Source organism: Elephas maximus, chromosome X (assembly GCF_024166365.1).
Source record: "Elephas maximus indicus isolate mEleMax1 chromosome X, mEleMax1 primary haplotype, whole genome shotgun sequence".
NCBI lineage: Eukaryota > Metazoa > Chordata > Mammalia > Proboscidea > Elephantidae > Elephas > Elephas maximus.
The window spans coordinates 1959547-1979592 of NC_064846.1; the positions used below are offsets into that span (position 1 = coordinate 1959547).

At 60.3% G+C, this 20046-nt stretch overlaps 1 protein-coding gene across 12 annotated transcripts in view; it reads right to left on the reverse strand.

The window, feature by feature from the left end:
* Nucleotides 1–18755, reverse strand: part of PLXNA3 (plexin A3) — a 139759-nt gene extending 121004 nt beyond the window's left edge. For 2 of the 12 annotated variants that reach the window (XR_007515892.1, XM_049872388.1), the window contains exons 1-29: nt 18677–18755; nt 16564–17179; nt 15131–16222; nt 13835–13963; nt 13666–13766; nt 13214–13337; nt 12957–13113; nt 12781–12880; nt 12092–12548; nt 11786–11882; nt 11482–11672; nt 11246–11391; nt 11055–11175; nt 10839–10975; nt 10545–10715; nt 9880–10303; nt 9651–9794; nt 9340–9574; nt 9105–9247; nt 8763–9019; nt 8510–8576; nt 8276–8422; nt 8040–8199; nt 7796–7899; nt 7560–7656; nt 7093–7283; nt 6644–6813; nt 5940–6152; nt 5636–5786 (exon numbers count right to left, since the gene is read on the reverse strand). Coding sequence is in view for 11 of the 12 variants with exons in the window: in XM_049872388.1 (XP_049728345.1) it covers nt 5636–5786; nt 5940–6152; nt 6644–6813; nt 7093–7283; nt 7560–7656; nt 7796–7899; nt 8040–8199; nt 8276–8422; nt 8510–8576; nt 8763–9019; nt 9105–9247; nt 9340–9574; nt 9651–9794; nt 9880–10303; nt 10545–10715; nt 10839–10975; nt 11055–11175; nt 11246–11391; nt 11482–11672; nt 11786–11882; nt 12092–12548; nt 12781–12880; nt 12957–13113; nt 13214–13337; nt 13666–13766; nt 13835–13963; nt 15131–16222; nt 16564–17154 (6117 nt within the window). In the remaining variant the exon portion in view is untranslated. The other 10 variants (XM_049872395.1, XM_049872394.1, XM_049872392.1 and 7 more) reach the window with 10 other exon arrangements.
* Between the last annotated feature and the right edge of the window lie 1291 nt (nt 18756–20046).

Genomic DNA, 20046 nt, shown 5'->3' on the forward strand with positions numbered 1-20046 from the left:
ACAATTCAAAGGCATCAATTCGGTCTTCCTTATTCATCGTCCATCTTTCTCATCCATATTAGGCAACCGAAAACACCATGGCTTGGGTCAGATGCAGCTTAGTCTTCAAGGTGACATCTTTGCTTTTCAACACTTTAAAGAGGTCTTTTGCAGCAGGTTTTCCCAATGCAGTGCATCTTTTGATTTCTTCATCGTTGCCTCCATGGATGTTGTCATGAGTTGGATTGTGTCCCCCAAAAATATGTGTATCAATTTGGCTAGGCCAGGCTTCTCAGTATTGTATGATTGTCCACCATTGTTTCAACTGATGTGATTTTTCTATGTGTTGTAAATCCTACCTCTATGATGTTATTGATGTGGGATAGCTGGCAGTTATATTAATGAGGCGTGACTTAATCTACAAAAATGGATTGCGTCTTGAGCCAATCTCCTTTGAGATATAAAAGAGAGAAGCAAGTACAGAGACATGGGGACCTCATACCACCAAGAAAGCAGTGCTGGGAGCTAAGCCTGTCCTTTGGACCCACGATTCCTGCTCGGAGAACCTCCTAGTCCAGGGGCAGATTGATGACAAGGACCTTCCTCCAGAGCCGACAGAGAAGGCCTTCCTTCTAGCCTACTAGAAGCCCAAATAAGAAAATAAACTTCTGTTTGTTAAAGACATCCACTTGTGATATTTCTGTTACAGCAGCACTAGATGACTAAGACAGGTGTCGACTGTGGATCCAAGGAAGATGAAATCCTTGACAACTTCAGTCTTTTCTCCATTTATCATGATGTTGCTCATTGGTCCAGTTGTGAGGATTTTTGTTTTCTTTATGTTGACGTGCAATCCATACTGAAGGCTGTGGTCTTTGATCTTCATCAGGAAGTGCTTCAAGTCCTCTTCACTTTCAGCAAGCGAGGTGGTGTCATCTGCATAACGTAGGTGGTTAATGAGTCTTCCTCCAATCCTGATGCCCCATTCTACAGTTTCTAGGGTTATTTGCTCAGCATACAGATTGAATAGGTATGCTCCACACAGTCGAATGCCTGTTTATCGGGTGTTTAGCTCCCTCGAAAATACATGGTGTCCTGCAACCTTGCTAAACTCATCTCTTAGTTCCAGGAGCTACTTTTTAGATTCCATTGGATTTTCTGTATAGACGATCATACTGACTGCAAATAAAAGCAGTCTTACATCTCCCTTTCCAATCCGTTCTCCTTTCATTGATTGATTCCTCTCCCTGTTATGGGTTGGATTTTCCTGCTGCTTTGTACATCTGGTTATTTCACACTGGACGTCACACATGGTAAATTTCACCTTGGGTACCCAATATTTTTGTCTTGTCCCAGAGTGCTCTTAAGATGCTTGGAAACAGCCTGTTCCTTTCAAGCCTTGCTTTTAAGATTTGCTCAGTGGGACCCAAGCGGCATGAATGTTTCCTCACCGCTGAGTACTCTACCCTATGGTTACTGATCCTGAGGTTTTCCATTCCAGTGGGAAGGGACAGGTGCTATTCCTGGTCCTGCTTGAGCCCTGCTGGGCGTGGTCACCACCATTAACCCTTACCAGGGGTCTTTCCCATGGACTCTCGGAGTCTCCTCGGGCATGTGCCCATCAGAACTCTGCTCCATACTCCAGGGGACCCTCTGCCCATCTCCAGGCTTCTCTCCCTCTGCAGCTCTGGATCTGTGGGACACCAGGCTTCAGTCTGACCCTTCCTCCCTCACCCTGCAAAGCCCAGAGGCAGTCTGCCGCTTTGGCCCCAAAGATGGACAGCTGAAGCTGCTGGGCTGTTTACAACATAAGGCAGGTCACGCGGCTCCTCTCTTCTAAACCCTAGGGAAGCTGGAGCAGAAAGACCAACCTCAGAGAACCAAATCCTGGATTTCGCCATGCCTGAAGCCAGCAACTTCCTGCAGTCCTTTCAGTTGCACAGACCCATAGCGCCCCCTCAGGCTTTAGCCTGTTGGGTGTTTCTGTTTCTCTTTGGTATTCTCTTTAAACTTGCAATAGAAAAGTCTCCTCTATTTGAAGTTAAGGTCTATAGCATTATTTCTTACCTATCCTACTAACCTGGCCTGAGGCCTTCTTACCCTTCACAGAAGAAACAGGCATGTATCCTTCATAAAGTTCTGGCTCCTTGCTGATAAGCCATCAAGCCATAGTACCGTACAAAAGGAGACGGATGAGGCCTTTGTGGATAAGAACCCAAAGGCGCGGTGGGGTGGGGGACCACAAGGGGGTAGCCGGACGAAAGGACAGAGGAGAAGGACGCTAGGACCACCATTTTCAAATTAAAAAAAAAAAACCTGTTGCCGTTGCGTCGATTCCGACTCATAGTGACCCTACAGCACAGGGTAGAATGCCTCATAGAGTATCCAAGGACGTGACAGGTGGATTCGAACTGCTGGCCTTTTGTTTAGCAGCGGTTAGCACATAACCACTACGCCACCAGGGTTTCCCGCTTTCCAGATAGGCTTCCCAAATTTGGCCCCACAATGTGGGGCCCATTCACTGGGGAAAGGACTTGAGTCTGACCTTCCCTCCCCTCCTCGCCCTGCAAAGCCCAGAATCAGCCTGCAGACTTGGCCCCACAGAGGGACTGCTGAAGCTGCTGGGCTGTCTCAAAATGAGTCAGGTCCCAGGCCCCATCGCTCCTGTTCCAAACCCTCCAATGGGCTCCCATCTCTCCCAGAGGCAAAGCCAGGGCCCTCACAGTGGCTCACAGAGCCCAAGGTGGTCCTGCCCCTTTCCTCTCCGGTCGCCGTCTCTCCCAATCTCTCCCTTGCTCACGATGATCCAGCCACACTGGCTTACTCGCCCTTTCTGAAACACCCCAGCCCACTCCCACCTGAGGATCTTGGCACAGGCTTTTTTCTGTCTGCAACTCTCTTCCCCTGGGACTCGTCTGGCTCACTCCCTGACCTCCTCCAGGTCCTTCTCAAATGTCCTCCCTCAGCCAGGCAGCAATCATGGCTCTTCTCCCCCTCTGCCCACGTATCCGTAGCTCCTGGAACAGTGCCTGCCTGGCACAGAGTGGCCCCAGACACCCTCGCTCCTTAATCAGACCATGGTCTCTCACAGGGCTTGTTAGATGCCATTCTCTTGTCCCGGAGTGCTCCCGGCTTGACTTGCTCCCCCCTACCTGTGCGCCACTTGAAGAGGTGTGGGAGCAAGAGGTAGGTAGGTGCATCCTGATAGGAGAGACACCTGGGACAGTAAGGCATTGCCAGCGTTTAAGGAGTGTGGGTGCATTTGAAACTACTGGAGGGTTCTGAACAGAGTGTCGATGTAGTTCGCCTTGCATCTTAACAGGATCCCTCTGCCTCCCTCGTTGAGACTGGGCCGAGGGGAGTCCAGGCAGAAAGCAGGAGACTAGCCACGAAGGCAGGAGAATATGGTGGCTTGGACCGCGACAGGGAGAAGTGAGTAGATTTTCGATATAAATTGAAGGTGGACCAACGGGCTTGGGTGATGGACATGAGCCTGGTCTCCTCAAATCCTCAGGAACCTTGAGAGCTAGTTACCCTCTCTCCAATTAAGGGAGTCCAGCTCTTGTGGAGTCCAACAGGGTTACCAGTCTGGGTTCATGTTAACTACCACCCACCCACCCCAAGGACAAAGCCACAGACTATCTCCATTTTCCTAACATTTAATTAGCAAAGGAAAACATTCCCGTGAACAAAGAAAAAGTCATGCAACCCAAGAGCAGAGGACCAGGTTCTGGGACACAGACGGGCCAGGTTGTTCAGAAGAGGCAGAAGACACAGAGGAGTAAGGCACTGCCGCCTCGGCCCCTCAGGGCGGGCGCAGGACAGGGTAAATGAGAAGGAAGTGTCCAGGGTAAGTGCAGATAGCACCGAGGACGTTTGGCAGCGGAGCCGGGAGGAAGAACAGTCCTGCGCCCTCAGGCCCAGGTTGGCCAGGGCACTAGGCACTCGCCTAGTAATTGCTCTCCTGGTGCTCAGAGAGCACAGGGCCCCTGCGAACAGAGGGTCTACCTCCTACCACGTGGGGAAGGGAGCTGTGGTCGGCGGGCAGGGGGCCCCTTGGCACAGCTTCAGGTGCACCACCCACCCCGTGTCTGCTAGTGTCAAGTCCCCCTTCCAGGGAGAGCTGGGGCCAGCCATTACAAAGAGAAGTGCCAGAGGATGGACCACAGCTGGCAATGTCACAAGGGACCCAGGACAGGTGGAGAGGAAGGTGGGTGAGGTTGGCCACATCCCAGGAGGGATACACGTTTACAGATGGAAACAGTGAGATGGAGTTAAATTAAATAAATAGGTGGTTGGGGTATAAATAGGAAGGACGGCAGGGGCTACTGCCACAGCTGGGCACCAGGGCAGGAGGGTGGGGGTATTGCTGCTGCTGGGATGGGGGACTTGGTCCTGTCTCCCCTCCCCTGCCCCAGGGCCCGAAGCAAGGCACTAGTGAAGGGGACCCAGGTGTGCTGGGGTCCTACTGGCCCGGTGCCTCCCCCACGCACCCGCTATGAGTCTCAGCCTGGGCAGCGGGCGTGAGCCAGCCCCCCTTGTCAGAGGACGGCTCAGGACGCAGAAGCCCCGTCCTCACCCAACTGGGCCACCCTCAGCTGCTGTTGGACACAAGGCTGATGATCTGTTCCAGCTTCTGGCGCAACTTGTGCTTTCGACAAGAGGCGTCTCGGTCCATGGCACTCAGAATCTGGGGTGGGGGGAGGAAGGGTCCCCTGGAGCAAGGCTTGGCGGAGAGGCAGGTCCCCGTGTGCACGGCCCCCACTGCCAGGTAAACTCATCTCTCCCACACACCTCAGTGCTCCCTCAGGCCCCACAGCCCCTGTGAGCACCAGAACGGCTCCAACCTCTCACTTCTTCACCACCCATCCACCAGCCTCTCCTGGACCCCAGATCCCCCTCCAACTAGAGCACTTTCTCCTCCTCTTCTTCACAGCCTCCCAAGGGTTGTCTGGGCTCTCTGTCCCCAATTTCTCACTTCCCAGTCCCTCCTAGCACCCCCACCTCCACCGAAACCGCTCTCGTCCAGACCACGGCCATCTCATTGCTAAACCCAGGGTGGGTTCCCAGAACTCATCGTACATGACCCTTCAGCAGCATGTGACAACTGATCACTCCACCTCCTGACACCTGGGGACCTCAGCCTTGTTCCAAGGCACCACCACACACTCTCCGTTTCCCTCCCTCCCCACTGGACGCTTGGTCCTCGGGCAGCTTCTCCCTCTACCCCCACTCCCTGACTCCCTGGGTGAGCTCTTCCAGGCTCAGGGCTTTATATGTGCCGATAACTTACAAAGTGCTGTCTCCAGTCCCAAATCCTGTGAGTGGCTGTCCCCCTCCCCCACTGCAGCCTTGTTCCCCCTTGCCCTGCCCTCTCGCTGCCCCTTGTCCCTAACTCTACCCAGCTAGAACCTTGTGCCCCAACCAGTGGCTACTCTCCCGGGTCCCTCAAAGCCTGGCCTCTACAGAGAGTATCACTGTGCTGGCCCTGGGACCTGGCCCCGAGTAGGATCATGAACAGCCAAGAGACAGGCTCTGTGTCCTCAGTGTCCCTCCATCTCCTTGTGGTGCCCCCACTCCCCACCATGCCTCCTTCCTTTGCCACTGGGTGTGCCCTCAGGTCTGAGTGCTGGACTCAGGGAGGGGCAGTGCGCACCTCCTGGCGATACTTGGTGACATAGAAGTAGAGCTCGCTGAGTGCACTCAGGACATTGAAGTCACTGGCATGCAGGCGGGACTGCTCCACCAGGTAGGCGTCCATGTCCTGGTCACTGATGGATGCCATCTTGGCAATGTCCCGGTAGTACCTGTTGAGGCCCCGGTACAGATCATGTGGGCAGGTGCCACAAAGGCCAAATCCTACACCGTCACTGGCCGGGCCAGCCTCTGGGCTTTTCAGACAGGCACCCCACAGCCCACGATGTCCTCCTGGGGCCCTGGTCCCGCCTTTCCCCGCCCACCTCTCCACCCAGCTCTTGTAGCTGGGGATGTCCTTGGCATAGAGCAGCTTGTTGGAGGGCGAGTCCTTGCCCAGCCGGTGCTCAGACGTGGAGCAGGAGTCCATGAAGGTCTGGGCCACCACCGAGAGGCAGGCGTCCGTGATACTGCTCTTGTGAATGTCGAACACGAACTGAGGGTTCTTGATGACGTTCACCCAGAAACGCAGAGGCAGGCTGTGGGCGGGGGCGAGAACCACTCAGATCCGTTTGGCCAGATCACGCCTGGTCCAGAGCAGGCAAGAAATGACACGTTAAGGCTCAGGAGCTTCTCCTTTCCTTTTGTGGGGGACTCTGGGAAGTGAGAAATAAGAGGACACCGCCCTTCTGTTCTCCGTGGATCTCAACCCTGTCTGCAGCTTCTGTCACTGTTGTCACTACCTGGGCCACATCCAGGTCCTCACTGCCTGCTCTCACTCTTCCTGTCGTGGTGGTGGCCTCACTGCCACTCAGTCACACATGCAGGAAAGAAACTGAGGTGTAGCCTCCCTCCTCCCTCTGCTCCTCTGCCAACACCCAACCAGCCAGAGGCCACCTCCCAGGTTGCATTCACCCATCACTTTGCTTGGGGGTGCCGTCCATGTCAGCCCTGGACCGAGCCAGAGTTTTCTTGCCAGACGAGCACCATGACCCCTACCAGTCTCCCCGCCTCCCTCGCAGGCGTGTACCAGTTGCTCTTCCAGGTGTGCCGCACATCAGGGTCACTGATCTGCCGTCGGTCTGCCTGCTCATCCAAGAAGTCAAACATGTACTTGATGGCCAGTGGCAGAGCTGAGCCGCGGTGGGCTGTGCTGAACACAGTCTCGAAGAGGTCATCTACAAACTTCTGCAGGGTGCCCTGGGGTGGCGGTGAGGTGAGGGAGCAGTGAGTGGGCAGGCTGTGTGTTCCCAAAGCAGGATGATGGGGATGGAGGAGCTTCCCTCCAAGGTTGAGCTCTGACACAGGCCTAGGCTGGCTTCAACCTCAGGCTGGAATTTTCCATAGCAAAGGCCTTGAGAAAGCCCTGCTGAATTCTAAGGATCCAAAGCCCCCTCCCTGGGCAGGCCAGGCCAACCTCAGGGCCAAGGCTGCCCAGACACCCTCTGTGCAGGGCCCAGTGGTGCAGGGTAGGCCCACCTTGGTGGCTAGCAGTCGTGTCAGGTATATCTCCGAGACCATTTTGCTACCACGGTCACCCTCGCGCTGGTCCAGGTGGTCATGGTTCTTCACCAGGTGCCAAAGCTTGGTACCTGTCTCCTGGTCAGGCGTGATCATGGGTGCCCGCGAGCGCAGGCTGTCAGGGCTGCTGGCCGTGCGCAGCAAGCTCTCTGGGGCAAAGGACGGCACGGCCCTTAGCTTCGGGGCCACGGGCCATGGCGAGGGCTGGGCCTCTGCCCACACTGTCTGGAAAAGCCTCTGCTCTCTCTGACCCACCCCAATTCTAAGCTCTCAGAACTGGGCAGCTCCCAAGGGCAGAGCCCAGGAAGGCCTCCGTAGCCAAGCTGGCCAGTTAGACAGCAGAGGCTGGTGAGCCTCCAGCTCCCCTGACCACCTCCATTGCCTCTAAGCGAACAGCATGGCAAAGGCCGCACCGAAGGACCTACCGTAGCGGCTGAGGGAGCGAGTGAATGTGAAGGAGCTAGCCATGTTATAGGCAGACACTTGTTTGGGCACCAGTGCCACCAAGGAACCATCTGTCACCTAGAAACCCCAGAGACAGAGAGGGGGCAACAGAGAAGACTGAGGGGCCGAGGGGCCAGAGCCACCAACCGCTGCCACCACCTCACTGCGGGCAAGAGTGGGCATGAGCCACGGGCCCCACTCCCTCTCAGCCCCTCACCTGGTAGTGGGCCAGTGAGTTGACCCTCTTCCAGTCACATTCGATCTTGGTGGTGACGTCCTCATCCTGGAGGATGATACGGGCCATGCGGCCCTGGCGCCATTCTGTGGGCCGCAGACGGTCTGTGAGGTTCCCTCCCAGCCACCCCAAGACCCTGAGCCCACTCCCGGGGTGGTAGCAAAGCACAGTTAGGGGAGTGAGAGAGGCATCCGGGTGCCATGGGCAGCACGAGTGGAAGCCTCACCCAGGTCCATGTCCTCGGCTTTGGGGCGCTGGGAATAGGGGACACCCTTGTACACAGTATCCAGCAGCTTGTCTTTGGTCTGGGTGATGCTGTCACAGTTGAGAACCTTCACAGGAACCTGGGCACTGCCCTCGCTCTCCGGACACACACAGTGCAGGGTCTGGGGGTGAGGGGACCCCAGGGTCAGTGTTGGGCCAGGCTGTGCCCTGCTCTGACTTCCCACCCCAGCCCCTCACCAGTGTCTTGTAGTCGATCTGCTGCCGGATGAGCTTGTCTTCGCTCAGCGAGTAGCGAGCCTCGCCGGTGATGGCATCGATGGGGCCCTTCTCCATCTGCTGCTTGATGGCGCAGTAGAGCAGGAAGAGGGGCTCCCCTGCACACTCCTACAGCCAGCCAGGGGCAGAGCTTGCCACTGCCTGACAGTGGCCAGCCCGACACTACCTCCCCTGCCACCCAGCCCCCACGCGTACCTTCAGAAACTTGTGCAGCAAGAACGTGAACCAGTTGGTGAGCATCTTCTCCGCCACGGACTCTGTCCTAGAGCACAGAGCAGCGCTCAGGCCTTGGGCCTGGCAGAGGTCTGGGCCTGGATCAGGCTTGGGTAGGGCGTGGTCCAGCAGGAGGTGGGACCAGCCAGGGGTGGAGCCAGAACCCAAAAGGGCCGGGCAGGGGCGGGGCCTGACAGAGGAAGCCGGGGCCAGGGCCAGGCCAGCTGAACAGTACCTGCGCAGCAGCAGCTTTGGGTGGTTCTTGCTCTCGAGGTTTTTCTCAATGAGGTCCGCTAGCAGTTGCTTGAGCAGCCCGGTGGCATAGTCAAGCCGGCTTTGCAGGGCCACCATGGTCAGCGAGGCCACGGTGCCTCGGTCGCGCATGGAGAAGCTGCTCTGGGCCTCCAGGGTGTGGATGAAGGTGAGCACGAACGCCCGGCTGTGCAGCAGCTGTCCGAAGAGGCGCAGAGCCTTCTCGACATTGGGGGGTGTCTGTGGAGAGCAGGGAGTCTGGAGGATGCCCTAGGGGGAGATAGAAGGGCAGGGCAGGCGGGAGAGCGGGGGAGGGGTGCCTCACGTCCAGCTCCTTGAGCACTGGGTGGGCCTCGATGCCCGGGAAGAGCACGCGCACGGCGTAGGTACGGTAGTCCAGGAAGGGGATCTGCACCCCGTCCATGTGGTTCGTCAGCTCGTTGATGTCCGTCTGCAGCTCGGCGAAGGCTGGGGAGGGAGGCGTCAGCTGAGCAGCAGGGCCAAGGCCACCTAGCCCGCCGCCCGCCCCCTCCCTGCCCCAGGCACCCCACCCCAGGCACCTTCCTTGCACTCCAGGGCCACCCGGGACTCCAGGTTGTCCATCTGCAGTTGCAGCCGCTTGAGTGTGCGGTCTGCGTCCTGTGTCTTGCGCTTATAGGCCACCAGCACAGCGGCGATGGCTAGCAGCAAGAGCCCGCCCCCCACGGCCATCCCCACCACGGCCGGTAGGGTTAGCGCCCGCTCGGCCGTGACGTGCAGCGTGCCCAGCCAGAACTCCAGGCCGCCCACCAGCACCTGCGGGGCAGGCCAAGGGTGAGCGTTGCCCTGGCCCTCCCAGCTGCCCTACCTTGCCCTCCCCACCGCCACCCACCATGACAGGCTGCCGGCCCGTCTGGCTGGGCGAGTCGCACAGGAGCTGTGTGTCCGAGACAGTCAGCGCGCATGGCTGGCCCCCAATCAGCACCGTGTAGTTGAGGCGGGAGCTGCCTGTGGCTGCGGGGATCAGGTTCTTGCCCTGGGGGAGGAGCGATGCATCGTCCCAGGCCCCACCCCCCACCCTGCCCACACTCCTCCCCACTCCTCCTGCCCCTTGCAGGTACCTTCAGCACCACATGGGAGCCAGGTTTGACATCCAGAACACCAGAAGGCCCCAGTGGCTCGAAGCTGGGATCGGGGTAGTAGGTGAAGGCAGAGCGGTTGAGGAAGCGTGCCGTCTGCACGTGGTCCAGCAGGAAGCCGAACTCATCAGGGTGCTCCCCTTGTGCCTGGGGCTGGGGCCGCCCCAGGAAGATCCCAGGGGCCTTACACAGCATGGCCGTGTCATTGATCACCTGGCATGTCTGTGGGGACAAGCGTGGGCAGCCCAGTAGCCTAGGTGACCCCAGGTGGAGGGCAGCGCGGCCAGGGCAGGCAAGAGTGCTGGTACTCACGTTCGTGGTCTCAATACCACGGTACTTAGCCCGGACTCGGGGCTCCTGGACCGTCAGTAGGTGGGTCCCACTCACAGTGATGGCAGTGCTGCCACTGGGGACAGTGGACAGGAGCCTCAGGTTCCCTCCCCCACCACCCTAGCCTAGACCCAGAAAATGGTCACATCTTCACAGGAGCCCAGGGACTCAAAAGGGGAGGATGACCCCCAGCCTGGGCTGGCGGCCTTACCTGGGGCCCAAGGTTGGGGTGACCCTGCCCTTCAGCTGATGGAGACATGACTTGGTGCCCAAGGCTCCCAGTCCACAGGCCTCAGCCATGCTTCCCAGGGTCTTACTTGATAATGCTCCAGGTGGGCTCAAGACGTGTGACAGTGGGGTCCTGGGTGTAGGTGTAGACGACACCGGGACTGGAGATGTTGGCCCGGTCAATGACTAGCGTGATGAGAGCCTGGCTGGGGCCCAGGGTGGAGACTGGCGAGATGCAGACGATAGACTCGGCGTCTCTCCTACGGCACCAGCAGCAAGTGTGGTGCTGGGAAGAGGGCCCAGGCCCCTGCCCAGCCCGGCCCAATGCCCCATCCCATGCCCTGCCCCTCCAGCCTGGGGCACCCACCCCAAGCCCCATGCACCTCACGAACTGGCATTCGCCATCTCTCACGGTCACCGTGACCCTGCTGCCAGCATCCAGAGAGCTGCCCACGATGGTGAGCCGTGTGCCTCCCGCCGCCGGGCCCCGGCCCGGGCTCACACGGTGGAAGGTCGGCGTCTGCACGAGAAAACATTCTGAGGGGAGGACTACACAGAACCCACCACTCGACCGGGGACAGGGCAGACAGCACACGCACCACGAAGGTGTAGAGCTGGTCAGATTGCGTCTGGAAGTCAGCCGAGCAGTCGCCAACACACAGCTCCACAGGCCCTGGTGGTGGGCTGGGTACTAGTGACTCCTCCATCTCACACACGATCCTGGGAGGCAGAGAAGGTGAACGGGTGCCTGCCCCTGGCCGGCCGGGCCCAGGCTGCACGCCACACTCACCTCTCAGCGCTGATATACTCAGTAGGGATGGCATTGCAGCGCACACCAGCCACGCGAAGGCCCAGCTCCCTCGAGGTGAGACCCAGGTTCTCACCCACTATGGTGACCCAGGTGCCGCCCTCCTTGGGACCCATGAGCGGGTGGACCTGCAGGGCAAGATGTGGGGCAAGGTCAGTGTAGGCCACCAGTGGTCCCAGGGGTGTGGCAGTGGCAGCGGCGGCGGTGGCAGCACGGACCTGTGTGATGCGTGGGTGGCTGCAGCGAGAGCTCTTCTGGCTTGGGTGCATCCAGTTGGTTTGGGGGGCTGGGCAGTGGGCACGCAGCTGGCACTTGTGCTCCGAGATGCACCAGCCACAGTTGAAGCGGGGGTCAGCCTTGAGGCAGAGGCCACAGCTGGGGCGTTGTGCCCAGCACTTGTACAGGAGGGCTGCGGGCACAGGGGCACTGCTGGGTGGGTGGCAGGGTGGATGCCACTGCGGCAGTGGGGGTGCCCTCTCCCTCCCGGGGGAACAGGCTGCAGAGGCCCCATCCCATCCTCACCTCGGAAGCTAGGAGGCTTGTCAATGGGGAAATCCCCATCCCAGACCACAGAGAAGTCGAACTCCGTGTCACCATGCTCCTCACCTTCATAGGAGTACTGGGGGAGAAGGGCCCACGTGACTTCAGATAAGGTGTGTGCCCCTCCTTCCCATCCTTGCCCCTCCCCCCCCCACCCCCCCCCACCCCCCGCCCCGCAAGCACAGGAATCCCTGGCGGGAGACTCAGGAGGTTCCAAGCCTGGGCCTGCCGAGGGTGCTTGAGGCTTCTGCCTGGCAAGACAGCCAGCACCACTGCACCAGGCCTCACCGATGCGTTCTGACACTGCACGCTGCTGCTGTTGAAGCGCACGGCCGGCACGCGCTGCTGCCGGCCCTGCACGCGGACCACACACTCATAGTTCTTCTGGCCCGACTGCGGCTGCGGCAGGTTCTTGGCCCGCAGGGTAAGAGGTTGCATAACGCCGACTGGGATCAGGAGGTCCCCGCCGGGCAGGATTTCGGGGCAGCCCTGCGGGGGATGCCAGTCACCCACAAGCCAGGCACTTTGGCTGCCACCCAGCCAGGGATTGGGGCTCACAGAGGCCACCAGGACCAAAGGCAGCAAAGCCCATGGCCAGCCCACAGTGCCCGCCCCCGCACCCTGCCTCACCTCAGGGCTGTGGACCCTGCCCTCCTGGAAGGAGCACTCGTGGGGGTGGCAGGTGCACACGTGGCGGTACTTACACCAGTGGCAGGGGTAAGGGCTGCCGACGCAGGACATGCACCTGCCAAGGAGTGCGGCTTCAGAGATATCAGAGAACACTGGGACCGCCCCCCATCACCACCCCTGCCCAGACTCAGTGGTGGTAACTGAAGGAAAAAGGTGGCCAGGCCAGGGCCCTGCCCAATGTCTGGAGAGCACAGGGGATAAGAAGACAATTAGCTCCCGAGGTCCCTGGAGACAGCCACCCTGCAGGCGGGCCCCCGCCTGCCCCAGGGGCAGGACCAGGCACTCACGACTGGAGGACGCTGCAGTTGTAGAAGACAAGGTCGGCCCCAGCAAAGCGCACGCCACTCTCCTTGGAGAGCAGCTGCAGCCGTATGGTGCGGGTGGCACCTGTAACAAGCCAGAGGCCGTGAGCAAGGGGTGCGCAGCGGGGGCCTCCCATCCCCAGCAGCCCCAGCCCACTGACCGTGCCCCCTGGTGAGCGCCTGGAGCTCTTGGAGGGAGGGCGAGGGGCAGCGCAGCTCGCCAGAGGGCAGCAGGAGAGCCTCACTCTCGGTCACTTCCTCGAAGGCACAGCTGACGCCCGCGCTGAGGTCTGGCACGTTGTGCATGGCTACAGTCAGCTGTGGAGTCAAAGGGCTCAGAGCAGGGGAAAGGCGTGGGCAGGGGCACCCTCCCCGGGGTACACACCCCCGGGCCATGCACTCCCGCCCCACCACTTACCTGCAACCCCGGCGACGTCACCGATACATTGTTGGGCCGAACATGCACCTGGACACACTTGCTCAACTCTTCAGCAAAGCCATGCAGGGCAGAGGCACCCGGGCAGGCGCCTTCACGGCAGCATCTGTGCGGAGGCAGGCCAGAGCCCATCCCACAGCTGCCCCAGGAGGGCCCTGGGCCAGGGGCGTGGTGGGGGGAGAGGGGATGGGCCAGCTGGCCCAGCCCAAGCTGCCTGGCAACAGTGTGCCAGACCTCTGTTCCTGGGCTCCAGGGGACATCATTGAGGGTGGAGGTTCCACTCATTAGCTGGAGAATGGCAGAAGAGGAAGGCACTGGGGTACAGCTGGGACAAGTGGGGAAGACAGAAACTGCTCTCCCCAGGCCGGTGACAGGCTCTCCCGGGTCCCCCGACTCCCTGGAGCAGACCTGCCACCCCCACCCCAGCCCCTCACCTGTGCCGCAGCACGCACCAGCCACAGTGCGGGTCCCCGGAGCCCAGGCAAGCTGCACAGCTTGAGTACTGCTCACAGGTCTCCACCGGGAGCTGGCTTACCTGGGGACAGCCACGTCAGCATCTGGCCAGGCCTGCCCCCACCCCGCCACGGCCCACCGTGTGCCCACCTGCTTCTCACTCAGGAGATAGATGTACTGGTGGTCGGGGCTGAAGAGCAGATCGCGGAAGATGGGGCTGCCATCGACAACAGGGACCGTCTCGTACAGATAGGCATCCTGGGAGCCATCAACCCGCACCTGGACCATGAGGCCAGGGCACAGGGGTGATGGGCTGGCTTGATGCCGCTGCAGCCCCTCTGGCTGTCAGAGCATCTTCTCAGACCAGGGGCTTCATGGTTTTGGCTGTGCCGCAGTCAGGGCCTGTCACTGGGGGCTCAGAACTTAGCCCTCCTGCATGGCACCCACGTCCCGCAGCCTCCCACAGCCAGGGGAGAGGGCACCAAGGCCATCTGCTGGAAGTCCTTGGGGACACCATGGTCAGCAAATAAAGGCACCCCAAAAATACAGGGACAGAAAGGAAATTAGTAGGTGCCAAGGCTGAGAGACTAGGGCTGTTGGATAAAAGGTGCAATTTCCTTTTAGAATTCGATAGCGGTGACTGCTACACTACTCGGGGAATAGTCTAAAGACTATACTTTAAATGGGGGAATTGTACGATATGTGAGTTGTTACCTTAAAAAAAGCCGTCAAGAGAAAAAGGCAGGGTCCCAGGAACACAGTAGGCTAGTGGCCAGGGTTCAGCAGCTCTCTGCATGAACCATTCCCCACCCACCCCAATGGCTGCAGGGACCCAGACCACCAGGACAGAACCTCTGCAGCCACCCTGACTCCTCTTCTGGCCTCAGACTGCCCTGGGAGCGGCACGGCAGCCCTCACTATCCCAGATGGAACTGGCTGTGGCCCTGCTGTCTCTTCCCCACGGGCAGAGCTGGCCCTGTGGCCCCAGCACCCATGAGTGGACCTTGTAGGACAGGAGGGAGGGTTTGGTCTCATGAAAGCCCTCTGGAAAAGTGACATTTTGGTTGAGGGATGGAGTGGGGTTAGCCATCACTGGTGGCAGCTGAGAGTGAGGGGACCGGACCGATGGGGAAGGTGGGGGGGGGCATGGCAGGGCTTAGGTGGGTGTGTCCACATCTGTTTCCGCAATGCATGATTGGCCCCAGCCCTGCTCAAGGTGGCAGAGAGGCCTCATGATAGGTGTGGCCTTTATCCCCAGAGCCACAGAAGCTGGCATTTAGGGCGGCAAAGAGAAGTGAAGCTGGGGAAGGTGAAGTGACTGCGGGGCCATCCCGTGGAGGGCTCCCTCCCATCATGAGCTGTGCCCAGTTCAGGTACCCCAGGCTTCTTTTCTCACTCCCGCCCCACTCTCCCTGGTCCCACATGCCAAGGGGCTTCCAGACCCACCTTCTTCAGACTACCACTGCGCGTGCCGATGAAGACCACTGAGTGCTGGTGGTAGGTGTAGGCGGCCACGCTGGCCATGCCCTCAGTGCTGTCAGCCAGCAGGGGCAGCCCCTCGATCACATGTAGGCCACCCAACGGCTGGTTCAACACTAGCCCACAAAAGTTTCCATTGATCTGCATGGGCTGGGGGGACAAAGAGAGTATGCGTGAGCTCAGGCGACGGGAATCACACACCAGCTGGCTTGGGGCCCATAAGCCCCCATGTGCCCACTGTCCCCAGCCAGGCCTGACTGCCTTCCCTGAGCCCCATGGGAAATCAGGGGTTAAAGAGGGAGATGGAGGAGGGAGAGCAGGCAGGAGGGGGTTGGGACGATCATGGACTGGACCTGTGGTGTGGGGATGAGTTCTCCCTGGGGGATGGGGAGGGGAGTCAGGGTGGCAGGGGAGAGCCATGCCATGGAGCACTGGGAAAAGAAAGACTGCAAGAAAAAAGCCTCGCCAGGCCCGAGTGGGGGAGGTGGCCCAGCTGGGATGGGGCAGGCTGGGGCTCACGGTGTTGATGCAGGGCAACTCCTTGTTCAGGAGCCAGGGCAGGGCCAGCGTGCCCTCCCCCCGATAGCAGGACTGGATGCGGCGGCGGATGTGTGCATTGATATTGCCGAGGGTGAAGAGGCAGAGAACGGTCTGCCGGGGCGGACTGGCCCGGTTTTTCTGGCCCTGGGAGAAGACGGTGAAGAGGACATCCTCGTCGGCTGGCACGCCCAGTGCCCGCGCCAGCAGCAGGCCTGGCTTGGCCAGGTGGGCGCTCTGCACCAGGCGGTACTCCACGCCGCGCCAGGAGCAGCCGATGGGGAACTCGATGTACGAGTAGAACTCCGAGTCCCCAGCGCACATGCGCACAATCTTGGAGGTGAAGAACTTCTCGCCAGCGGCATCCAGGAGGGTCTGCTGGGTGTCCAGCTGCAGGGTCAGGAAGTACACAAAGGAGCTGCTCACAAAGCCATAGATGTAGTAGATGTCGAAGGCAGGGTACAAGGACAGTGTGTCGGAGGGAATCTTGATCTGGGAGGAGACAAACTCGTCCTGGTACACCTGGGCAAGGAGAGACAGTGTGGGGTGAGGCCCAGCCTGCCGTCAATTCCCAAAGCCCGGAGCCCTCTGCCCACCCTCAGTCCCCACACCGCCCTGCTCCAACAACACAGCCCAGCGGGGGCTTCCTGTGTGACCCCCACCCGTATAGTCACAGGCTCCCCAGCCCCCTCCCGAGACCCAGCCCAGCTGCCCAGCCTCAGCAACCCAGATGGTGAGGGGCCAAACCATTCTTTGCCCACCAAGCCTAGGGAAGGAAGGTGCGGGAGGGGCACTGGGCTCCTGAGGCACGTGAGGGGTGAGAAGAGGGTGGGCAGGGGCACAGGTGGGAACGGCTCACCCACCAGACTGAACATGTCAGCACTGTCCTCGTTGCCCAGGAGCTTGCGGGAACTCAGGGTGGGAAAGTACTCGGACTTGCCATCGACAGCGGTGCCCACGAACAGCTTGCTGGGCCCCTGGCCCTGCTCCACGATGACAGCAGCCATGGAGTCAGGCTCCTGGGCCCCTGACAGGTAGTGCTCCTTGCGGCGGTGTGGTTCGCCCAGCTTGAACAGGTCGTCCAGCCGTAGGAACTGGCAGATGCCCTGCCAGATGCTGCCACAAGCTACAAGGCGCCGGGCCGCGTAGTCTATGAGCAGAAGCTTGTTGACATTATCCACGGGAGCCAGGCGGTGGGTGCACACCCGCATGCTGGGGGGCGGGTAGCAGCGGGCATTGTCCTCGACAGGGCCCGTGATGTGAACACGCAGCTCTGTCAGGTTGGGGGCCAACTTGAAGACACGGTTCACTGCGCCCACAAACACCTCTCCAGTCACCCGATGCACGGCCAGATGTGTGAGCGTGGTGTCAGTCACCGTGAAGGCGCGGAAAGGCCTGCTGCCCCAGGCCCTCTCCATGGCGAGGAGCAACAGCAGGAGGCAGACAGGGGGCATGGTCTGCAGCTGTTCTGGGGAAGGCCTGCGGAGACAGGGAATGGGAGTCAGAGGTCCTTGGTCCAGGCTGCCCAGCCCCTTCCTGCCCTGCCAGGCCACTTGGCTGGGGGCCACTCACCCACCTCCACATCAGAGCCCCAGCTGGAGACCACGGCTCAGAGAGAGGAGGGGCCTCCACCAGGGTTGAGTGCTGCCCGCCCCGGGCCATCAATCATCGCCCCCCTCCCACTGGAAGGGAGCCAGGACGGCCTCGCCTCAGCTGGGCCACACCCAAAGGGGCAGCAGAGCCAGATGCTCGGAAAGGCAGGGCAGTAGAAGCGACCTCAGGGACCCCCAGGCCAAAGAGACTCCCACCCAAGTTAGGGCAAGGGAAAAGGCAAGGAGACCACAATCACAATGGGGGCACCCCTGAGTGGACCAGCAACCAGGAGCCCTGGACCAGAGCTCGGGAGAATCAAGGCCCCCTCCTCGCCCCAGCTGTCTCCTCCGCCTGAGGGCCTGGCTGGCAGTCCAGAACACAAAGCGCAGACGCACCCAGACAAACATAAGTCAAGCTCCACTCCAGCATGGCCAGACGGGTGCCCAGGCAGCCCTGCCTGGCTCTCCCTCCTGATGCAGGGTTACTGGGAAAGGGGAGGTGCAGGGGGACCTGACTTGTCCCTGGGAGCCCAGGAGCCTTAGGGAAGGGAAGCAACGTCCGCACGTACCTGCAGCTTTAGGGAGAGGGGCACGGGCAGTGGGAACAGTGCAGGGACTGCCCAGGTCTCACAGCAGAGTAGTGTCGTGGCAGCCTCCAAGGCAGGGCTCAGCACTGCCCTCTCCGTGGCCAAGCCCAAAGGAAAAGGGGTACCCAGCTTGGGAGTATGGGGGGAGGGTAAACCGAGGAGGCACAGAACAAGCAAAGGAAGAACCATCCTTTGCTAGAAAAAGGGGCAGGTCCCAGCAGCAAAGTGCAAAGTTTCTGCTCAGTTCGATCCCCTCTCCCTGGGTCTTTTGTCAGGTTCGCATCCTGGACCCTTAATACAACAGTCACAGAAAAAAGGATTCGCACGCAAGAGCAGCCCAATTCCACCCTTGCCCCTCAGCACCCGCAGGAGCACAAGCCTAGGGACAGTGACGATAGCGGGGGGGGGGAGGCGGGGGGGGGACTGGAGAGGTAGGATTTCCAGCCCCAGACCCCACCCGGCCCAGCCTGTGGCTCGGAGCGGCGGGCGTCGCAGGCAGCCCAGCTCCTCCGGCTCGCCACCGGGGATGGGGACAACGCAGCTCCACGACGCCCACCCCCGCGGGGCCGCCTGGCTCGCCCTGCCCCCACCTCTCTGCCTGGAGGTGCCTCAGCAGTCCTCAGAGGGGCTGCTTTGCCGCCACAAAAGGTCTGCATCAGGCAGAGGGCCGGACTCGGCTGACCGGCTTCACAACGCGGGGTGCGGTGGGCTCGGGGCAGGGGCGCAACGGCCCCCGCGAGGCCCGGCTACCGAGCCGGCGGGCCTCGCACGGGCGGCAGGGCATGACGACCACCTACCTGTACTCCCACCGCCTCTAGCTCCAGTGGCTGCCGGCCACGTGGACGCGCCTCCAGCCCTCGGCCGGCCCGCCGCGCCCGCGCCCCGCGCGCGCGCGCCGCCGCCGCCGCCGCCGCCGCCGCCCACACACTGGGCTGGCCCGTGGTCGCCGGGGCCTTTTAAAGGAGGATCGTACCACCGCGTCGGGCGGGGTCGCCGCACGAGGGGCCAGCGGCAGGCCCTCCGCGATGGGGAGCCCGCTTGCCCGTGGGACGGGCGAGGACCCCAACAAGCGGCCCCAGTCCCACCGGCGCTAGCGGCGCTCCGCTGGCCGCGCCCCCCTCGCGCAATGGCCGCGTCCGCGGCGCGCACCTTCCCCGCCCCCCGCCGGCTGCCAAAGGCCACCGGGAGCCCGGCGCGTGCCCGCGCCACACCCCCTCGGGTCGGGGGTGGCGGCGCGTCCCCGGCCTCGCGGGCACGCGCGGGCCCCGCCCGCCGCTCGGAGGCAAGGCCCAGGACACCTGCTGCACGGCGCTCCAGCCTCCGGACACCTTCCCCGTGCATCCTCGCGAACGCGCCCTCCCTTGTCTCGGCCCCCTCAGGTGCACGCAGGGGCAGGAGTGGCGATTCTCCCTCAGAACACACTGCCCGTGATGGCCCATAACCCTGGAAGGCCCGCTGCCAACAGCACGTAGATGCACAAGTCATTGACACCTGTCATTGCATCCTTCCCCAGCTGGTCCCCACAGCCCGGAATCTGGTGGTTGTCATTCCTTTGCTTTCTTTTTTTAAGCACCTTTACTGACATAAAATGCACGATTCAGTGACATTAATTACGTTCACCACGTTGTGCAACCATCACCACTACTTCCAAGAGTTTTCCATCACCCCAGGCAGAAACCCCTTAAGGAATAACTCCCCAGACTCTGGTAAACTCTAGTCAACTTACTGTTTCTCTGACTTTGCTTATTCCGAAGTACAATGGTGTCAGTGATAGGATGATATCCACACACCTACAAGGAAGACCAGGCAATATGACTATTATTCAAATTTACACACCAACCACTAAGGCCAAACATGAAGAAACTGAAGATCTTTACCAACTTCTGCAATCTGAAATTCATGGAGCATGCAATCAGGATGCTTTGATAATTACTTCTGATTGGAATGTGAAAGTTGGAAACAAAGAAGAAGGATCGCTAGTTGGAAAATATGGCCTTGGTGACAGAAACAATGCCGGAGATCGAATGATAGAATTTTGCAAGACCAACGACTTCTTCATTGCAAATGCCTTCTTTCACCAACATAAACGGCAACTATACACATGGATCTTGCCAGATGGAACACACAGGAATCAAATTGACTACATCTGTGGAAGAGACGATGGAAA